The 9,224-nt window shown below is 34.0% G+C and overlaps 1 protein-coding gene across 2 annotated transcripts; it reads right to left on the reverse strand.

The window, feature by feature from the left end:
• Positions 1 to 8,108: 8,108 nt before the first annotated feature.
• LOC131043292 (uncharacterized) lies at positions 8,109 to 8,790 on the reverse strand. Of its 2 annotated transcripts, none has more exons than XM_057976487.1 (2): positions 8,639 to 8,790; positions 8,109 to 8,523 (listed from the first exon to the last, which is right to left on the reverse strand). In XM_057976487.1, exons 1-2 carry the CDS (start codon positions 8,725 to 8,727, stop codon positions 8,295 to 8,297), a joined length of 318 nt encoding a protein of 105 aa, XP_057832470.1. In that variant the 5' UTR covers positions 8,728 to 8,790; the 3' UTR covers positions 8,109 to 8,294. The 2 variants fall into 2 exon arrangements, with proteins under 2 accessions (XP_057832470.1, XP_057832469.1); XM_057976486.2 differs by having other exon boundaries at positions 8,109 to 8,526; positions 8,639 to 8,782.
• Between the last annotated feature and the right edge of the window lie 434 nt (positions 8,791 to 9,224).

A 9,224-nucleotide genomic window follows, 5' to 3' on the forward strand; every position in this document is an offset into this window, starting at 1 on the left:
ATTGTTGAATGGCCTACATCGGAAAGCATTGGAGAGGTAAGATCATTTCATGGATTGGCTAGTTTCTACCAGAAGTTTATCAGAAATTTTAGTTCAGTTTGTACCCCTATGATTGAGACAATGAGAGGAGCTAAGAAATAATTCAAGTGGACAACCAGAGCAAATAAGTTTTGAATTATTAAAGCAGAAGGTGACTAAGCAGCCTGTGTTACCTTTACCAGATTTCAACAAAGCATTTCAAGTACAGTGTGATGCAAATGGGAATGCGATTGGAGCTGTGTTAAGTCAGGAAGGAAGAGTAGAAACTTATTTTAGTGAGAATTTGAATGATGCAAGAAGGAGATATCCAGTGTATGATCATGAATTTTATGTCATAGTTCAAGCCTTGAAGAAGTGGAGACATTACCTGTTGCCTAAGGAATTTGTGTTGTATATCAATCATCAAGCCTTACAGTATTTAGTCAATCAAAGTAAGTTGAATAAAAGACATATGAGATGGGTTCAGTTTTTGCAGAGTTACACCTTTGTGTTGAAGCATAGAAGTGGGAATTCAAACAAAGTTGTTGATGCATTGAGTAGAAGATAAAATTTGCTGACAGAGATGAGAGTGATAGTATTAGGATTTGAAGAGTTGAATACCTTGTATGATGATGAACCGAATTTTACATAACCTTGGAAAGCATGTAGAACACCCGTTATGGTAGATAGAAGCAATTGGTTGGATTGTTTCATTCAAGATGGGATGTTATTTAGAGGAGTTCAGTTGTGTATACTTAAGAGTTCTATGAGGGAGAATCTAATAAAGGAGAAGCATAGTGAAGGATTAGCCAAACACTTTGGTGTTGACAAAAACAGTAGCATTGGTGAGTGAAAATTACTTTTGGCATCAAATTCATAAGGATGTTAGGAAATTTGTGCAAAGATGTAAAATTTGTCAAGTTGAAAAAGGTAGTAGTCAGAATGTGGGATTGTATAGACCTTTGACAATTTCAGAGAGATCTTGGGAGGACATAAACATGGATTTCATACTTGGATTTTCTAAGACATAGAGAGGGAATGATTCTATATTTGTGGTGGTGGATAGATTCTCAAAATGACTCATTTCATACCTTGTAAGAAGACATTAGATGTAGTACATGTAGCTGACTTATTTTTCAAGAAAGTGGTAAGATTACATGGATTACCTAAGAGCATAGTTTCGGACAGAGACACTAAGTTTGTTGGTTATTTTTGGAGGACACTTTGGAAGAAGATGAAGACAGATTTGGAGTTCAGTTCTACTTTTCACCTATAGACTGATGGACAGACAGAGGTAGTAAACATGAGCTTGGGAAATTTTTTGAGATGCATGATTGAAGAAAAGATCAGAAGTTCGGATTTGATTCTTGCACAAGCCAAGTTTGCCTACAATAATTCAGTGAAGAGGAGTACCTGAAGAACACCTTTTGAGATTGTTACCAGAGTACACCGTAGAGGAATATCAAAATTGAGAGATATAAATAATGAAGATAAGAGGAGTGCAGAGGAAGAAGAATTTGCAGAACATATGAAAGACTTACATATTCAGGTTAAGCAACATTTGGAGGATATGAACAACAAGTGTAAGGAGAAAGCAACCGAGAAGAGAAGACATAAGGAATTCAAAGTTGGCGATGAAGTGATGGTGTATCTGATAAAAGAAAGATTTCCAGTTGGAGCTTATAACAAGTTGCAGATGAGGAAGTTTGGACCTTGAAAGATCTTGAGGAAATTCAGTTCCAGAAATGCATATGAAGTGGAGCTACCGGATAGTTTGAGTATTTCACCCATATTCAACATTGTAGATCTACATCAGTATCATGAGTTGGAATTCAGTGAAGTTAGTATTGCAAAATTGGAGAAACAGTTGCCCTGGAAGGAACTAGATCAGATTGAAGACATTTTGGACAGTAGGATTGGGCGTAGCACCCAGAGCAACCAGTACAAGGAGTATCTTGTGAAATGGAATGATAGACCATTTGAAGATTAATTATGGATTTCTCAAGCAAAGGTGGATCGCCTTGGTTTTCCTCTAACCCTAGCAAAGTGAGGGACTCGATTTTTCAACAACCTTGGATGTCTGATGCAAGAACATCCCCAGTTCTTGGCAACCTTGCAGCAACCAAAAAAATTATTTCTTTCAGTTTGTTTTATGTTTTGTAGTTTTAGCATTTCTTTTTGCATTTTCTTTCATTTGCTCACCGGATCTTGGAGAGCTATATTTTTCTTGTAATCACGATTATCTTCCTTAATCCTAAACCACGGAACATTTGGATCTTTTTTCTGCAGGTTATCGCTTCCGAATTCCAAGATAATTTTCTGGCTTAGAACATCAAAACCACTTGGACCTATTTGCTATTGGCAAATATTGAAGATCCTTTCCATAGCTTGTGGAGCCTCAGTTCATTGATTACAATGCTCCTTAGCGTATGGCCAACCTTCCCTCTGATCCACACTTCTTCCTTTGGATTTTTTGGAGGATTTTCATTGGTGGAGGCCGACCTAATGGTTTTATACATTTGATCTTGTTCTTTAGCATTTGATTCTTCTTGGGCTAGTTGAATCCCTTCAGACAATATAAATCAATGTAATTAAACATTAGAATTCATGGCAAAGTATATGGAAGATATATCTTAAGATTTAGAGGTCCGAAGTTGATCAATTATGTAATTGAGCATGTATGTAGTAGGCTAGTGAGTCTAATCTTGTAGCCCATATGTTACCGGTCGCTTGTAATCAGCTTTCATGATCTAATTCATTTAGTTCTACATTGTCTCCATCATCTTGTCTTTCTTTCATTGTGTTTAGTCTTACTACACGGTCCAGATAAATCTCATTGAGGTCCCTCCTAACCATGACTGCACCGGAATCAACCCTTGAATTGAATTTAAAAATGTTGAAGTAAAATACTAAATGTTATACCTCAAGCTTGTTGAAATTAATGAAGGTTGATGATGCAATTCTCTTTGAATATCATCACAAGTGTTAATGTAATAACATGACATGACATGACATGACAAGACATAAATGACTCAATCATAAACATGTGCTTTCATGAAGATTGATGTAATTTGCTACTCCATGATGTCTAGATCCTAAAAAATGCTTGAAGAATATGGTGGCATGTAATGCCACCTTCTTGCTCAATGAGTGGATGAATGCTTGTGGTTGATGAATTATGGATATTGGATGGATGTGGATGTGAAAATGAATTAGAATAATTATCTTATGTATGGTTTTGAAGGTATTTCACAAATTAGGTCAACCTCCAACTATCAAATTGAGGCATCATGATCAAGTACGAACTAGCGGGAAGTGGGCATCGTTATATTAAAATTTGGGCCCGATTTTGAGAAACAATGATGCCTAGATGCCATTGTCTAGGACAAGGGCACCCAAATGTCCTTGTCCACCTAAAACAAGGTGAACATGTTGAGAATGTGGTGTACACAACTCGAGATAGGGGTTCAAATAAACATTTAGACAAATGACATCAGTTTCTAGGTAAAAAGGCCGAAAATGCTCTTGGATAAGAGCTAAGAAGGAACACACTAAGGCAAGGGCATAAAACCTAGTGTAAATTGCACAGGGTTACAATTTATGATGCTATAGTCCTTAACCTTAATTTCAATGAAATAAGCTAACAAATTCCATAATATGGAAGTTTCTTAGCCCTTGGTGTTTAGTTTATTAAAGAAGTACATGATTATTGTTGTATTCAAAGCATAGGGAGGTCCCTTTGTCCTTGAGCTTAAATCAAACAAGTAAGATAATTTGGAACATGAAAACCCCAAGTATGCTTATTTATGGAGGTCACTCAATCATATTATTTTAATTAAAAAAGTATGATTATTTGTGGTATGAGTGACCTAAACATGATTATTTATTATTTGAATTCCCTTTTGTGATTAAGATATAATAAAAGAAGTATGGTTATCTATACCACGAAGACTCCAAATATATTTATCCATGGTATTAAAGCCCCTCAATTATTGTTTTGATCTAAAAAGACTTGAGAATAAATTTTGACTAATTATAGAGTTAAACTAACATGCTTATCACTTTTCCTAATCATTTCATAGTTGGTTTGGTTCCTCTATTCATAAACGTGACTTATGAACTTTTTTCCTTACTATAATGCATTCATTTGTCCTTGAATACATGTGTCACACATAAGAAAATTCCCTATCATACCTAGTCATTTATGATGCCCATTCTTGAACATTTTTTCATTCTAAACATTAACATGTCATGCACATATCTTGTAAATAAGATCCTTATTCTTTTCAAACCCATTGGTTTTTTCACCTTACAAGCCCTAATTCATTTCCAATATAAGAAATGGGTAAGATTTGTTTATAAATGATGATTAATCGGATACAAACATCACCAAGCATAAGGGAGATAAAATAATTACTTGCATGCAAGAACGAGGCATAATGAGCATTTAGGAAGTTATTAGAGCTTTATGATCAAATCTTTTAAATAGTAGTTTTGAAATACACTTATCTTATCAACATCTAGAGTTTCACACACTGCCTACTTGTCCAAGATTAATATTGAATAACCAAGGTACTTGATAGAGGTAGATCCCTTAAAGTTCCTTAGATACTCATTTTCCTCCTTGACAAGAAGTTGTGGATTTGGCTAAGAAATAGAGACGACATGGTAACATTAAACATGAGATTAGCACATCTTCAATAGATTCTTTATTATACTAGACACTAGGATGTGACTTGTATATAATTGTGACCATACTAAAGAGACTACACTAGATAGGACATGATTGTATGCACTATAATATCTAACCTTTTTCATAAATTGAAAAGTCAAAAATACATGCCTAATAACTTAGAATGTCCTCATATTTTTCTTCTTTCTTAATTATGACTTCATAATTCAAATCAAACACAATCTGATCTCTATTCTAACTACATAAAAATATTAAAATAATTGCTAAACACATTATTACGAATTTTAAAAGAATAAAAAGAGAAAAAAAGAAAATTCAAGAATAAAACATTACTACTAAAAGCTCTATTTTGTACCTTTTTCAATAAGATTTTAAGAACACTAAACCAGAACCAGTCATGAGGATTCGGGTACTTATACCTTATTAGGTCAGGGTCAATGTCATCTATTTTTATACATTCAATATCTCATATTCAATACCGCGTAATTGAGTGCGTTTATATGTTTATTCACTATTCTGCTTTATTGCTTATCAGCTATCTCCATTATTGGGTCCATAAAAGGTTATGATGAGGAGAATCTAATTTACAACAGTAGTTGCAGGGGATCGTACCGCATTCCCTGCACACTAAGCATATACTCATTGGATATCCTTCCATTCCCTATCTATTAAAGATGCCCTCGAGCACTCTACTTGTCAAGCTGATCTCTGTTTCTCAGGAGTAGTAGTTGCAGGGAATAATTACAGGGTAACTCTCCATTAGCAGGTCTCATCACTCTTTCACTATTACCTGCCAAAGGAGAGTTGCCCTGCTATTGTTCAATGCAATACATTATCATTTGGGTATTATCTCATCTATTTAAGACGAGATTAGATTGCTTCAAATGCCAGATTTTTATGGTATTTTTCTTTTCTGAATATAACTTATGAATTGTATATGATCGACAGTTATTAAGGAAGTATAGTGACAGCTTATATGTTGATACAAACAAATGTACTGTTCTTCTAGACAGATGCAGGAATTGAATGTATATTTATCATGTAATAGACCCATTTAAAGATTTGAGTGAATTTGCAGGCCCTTTTTATATGCAATAGCTTCCTGGGTTTGATTTTTGAAGTCCTGTCTATCTAGGATATGGTTATTGGTAATGGTGAGAGTAATTCAATTATATAAAATAATTATAATATCAATGAAAGGAGATTTAATAAAGAAATTATGGTACAACAAAAAGACTCTTAATATATATCTTTTTTTTTTATGGAGGTTTAGACCTGGAGCACCCAGCCTCCTCATCCCTTATGACTCCTCATCTCTTGTGATGTTTTCTGGTGGGTTCATTTGGAGCCATTCAACTTCACTAGTAGACCAAGGGTCCATTGACATTATTTTGTATTTTTCAAATTATTTTGTTGATATAATCTTGGTCGATTAAATTTGGTTGTTATGTGTATGATAAAAATATGTAATTTATCCATCTTAAAATATCTTATTTGTTTTTTTCAATTCATTTCCTTTATTTTCCACTCCTTCCTCTATTTCTCTTCTATCTACTTAGGGAGCAATGTCTCCAACCTACCATATTTTATCCTCATTCTAATGGTAGATCATGGAGTGTGATAAAAAACATTGATACACAAAATCTCCCACATAATTATGTTTAGATGTTCTCACTTACATATAAATTCTGAAAATATTCTCTTAAATCATTTTTTTCAATAGAAACTAAATCCAATAAATGTTGAATGGGCAATTTATTAGATCATAGAATATAAATTTGTATAAATTATTTGTAATAAATTATAAGTCAACAAAACTGACTCAAAAATTATGCAAATGAAAATATCAAAATTTTAACTTAAATATATACAGCAAAAATTTACTAATAATTAAAAAACTTCTCCACATTCTAAATGGTTTAGCAATTGATCTCAAAATTAGACAAAAGCCCCAAACACCAAAATAAAGGCAGTAAGCTTAAACAAATAACACCCAAAAAAAACAGTCAAAAAGCCCATGGCCAAAAGCACTCTAACATACACAAAGAAAGTATTAAATTAAAAATCCTACCTGATCCATGAATAGTTGAGAAAACTTGTCCTAACTAGATACGCAACTGCAAATTGAGAAAACTTGCCCTTCAAGTTTAATGAATAAGATTCAACTTCCGTTCGTACCGAGATGATTAATAACAACTCATTATCTCTCACTGGAGCTGACAGATAATGTTTGGTATGTGTTTGGAAACTTAAAAGCTTGTTCATGTGTTAAGGGAAGAACATCAGTAGTCGTTATAGCTAACTTCGTACATCCATATATTCTAAAAGGTACAACAGATTTTGATTGTTTTTTTAAGTTGTTTACATATGTGACTTGATTGCTTACAGCTATTGATCTGGCTTCTGGGTAGTAACGATGCATGCTATGAAATCAGTTTTGCACACAAAGGTCAAAAAATATACATTTCAAAGTGTCCTCTAATACCTAACTAAAGATGTTCCAGTAACCGTCAACTCAAAATCGCTAGTACTTGTTGACAAATGTCTCAATAGTGGTGCACAAATGTTCCAACAATGGTACACAGATGGAAAAAATGTTCCAATAGTTGTGCACAAATGGACCAATTAATTACAACAAATGATGGGCTATTGGTATAAAACCAATTTATTAATGATATTTTCATTATAACGACTATTGTTAGTCAACATGACAATAAAATGACGTTATTGGAACTATGTTATCTATTGATACTTTACCCTTAGAAATGGTTTAATTGCCTACAATATTCTTTAATAGCTATCAATGTATTCATATGGGCTAGGTTGAATTTTAAGTAACATTAAAGAGGTTTTATTTAACTATCATTCTTTGGGAATCATGATTACTTGGTTGTTAGTCGCCCAACAAAACTCGAACTTGTAACCCAACAATATGAATAAATTAGTAGGAAATGACTGCAAATATGCACCAGCCTTCAGAATCTATGGATTAAAAGTTAATAGAGTGATTGTTCTCGCATTTTCTTCATTATAGTTTGAATATCAATGCTTGAACAGTATTAATAAGTTAAAATGAGCTCATACCGGCAGATAAAATAGGTTATCTGCCTGCCAAAATGACGTTTGTGGACTTATACGGGATTTCAATTATGTCTTGCATTTCACATCTTACTTTAGGAAACCCCTTTTCTCCAAATGATAAATAAGTTACATAGGTTGTCAAAAATAAGAAACACAACAGTAGAAATACTTTCATGGTTAGGAAACATGGATTCCCTTTCTTAATGAACACATAAAAGTTGTGGACTCATACAACGGCAAGAAAAATAGAAAGTTGAAGCCATAGGTTACAACATAGACAATTATATGAAAACCTCACTTTTTCACAATATAAACATAGATAGAAATATAGTATGAAAGATATACCATACACTTTTTCACCATATAAACATAGATGGAATATTATAGTAGAGACATACTATATATTTACAGAGATAAGACTTAAGTATTAATACCAAAACAAGCTGCTGCATCTGTCAAGTTATCTAGAAGCTATGTATTATCAGTGAAAAGTCTCCCAACATCAGTCATCTAAGGAAGACGACCTAAGCCAGAGTGTTTGCTCTTCCTCTTGCTTTTTAGAGGGTGCAGCAACATCTTGAATCAATTTGTGCTGCCCTTCTGGATGGAAAATGCCTGATTTTGCATGAGGAATCCACCACGTTTGCCTCCCACGTTCCTCTTCTCCTCCACTTACCAATGATCTCTCGCTGGTCTCCTCTTTTTCCTTATCATGTCCATGGCAATACTTCCTACTACCACATAAAAGAAAAGAACCCACAAACCATTAGGAAATCAGGACAATTATGAACCATTAATTCAAAAGCATAAAACAATTAGAAATGGGTTACAGTCAAACCATCTTACCTTGAAACCAGATTGCTTGGATAGCTTTCTTGTCTTACCATTTGCAAGCCGTTACCTTCAAGGACTGCTGGAGCTAATTTCCTGATCATACTCCCTCCTAGCTTGGATTGCAGTGTGAAAGTTGAATTACTTATGAAGAACTATCGGTCTCTTTTAAATGCACTGCCAAAGATGTTCATAAATTTGATTCCCTGTATTTGGTGAATCATGTACGAAGGTAGTGAATATGGTACCTGACAGATCATTATGAACCAAAAAAATATCTATTGATGCTCTGATAGTTGATCGATTTGCTTGTGTGTAATAAGTTCATACGTGCAACGTGTAATGAGTAATGATCAATACTTCATTGCTTTCGTCACTTCTTTGTATGGGGCAGAGCGCTGCCGCCTTCCAGATTGCATGTCGTCACACGGTGGAGGAATTGATATTTTATTCTAGTCTTCTATCGAATATAGGTTGTTTAGTTGAGTGTTAATGTTGTGTTGCACCATAATGGAGTTAGAGCATCTAGGATAGTGTAAATCTCATAGAATGAATATGTTGTGTTGTAGCATAATGGTGTTAGAGCATCTAGGATAGTGTA

This window comes from Cryptomeria japonica, chromosome 5 (assembly GCF_030272615.1).
Source record: "Cryptomeria japonica chromosome 5, Sugi_1.0, whole genome shotgun sequence".
Lineage (NCBI taxonomy): Eukaryota > Viridiplantae > Streptophyta > Pinopsida > Cupressales > Cupressaceae > Cryptomeria > Cryptomeria japonica.

Coding starts and splice junctions, on each gene's coding strand:
- LOC131043292 (XM_057976486.2), bottom strand. CDS start 8,727: ATGATCAGGAAATTAGCTCCAGCAGTCCTTGAAGGTAACGGCTTGCAA. Junction 8,527..8,638: donor CCAAGCAATCTGGTTTCAAG/GTAAGATGGTTT, acceptor TTTATGTGGTAG/TAGGAAGTATTGCCATGGAC.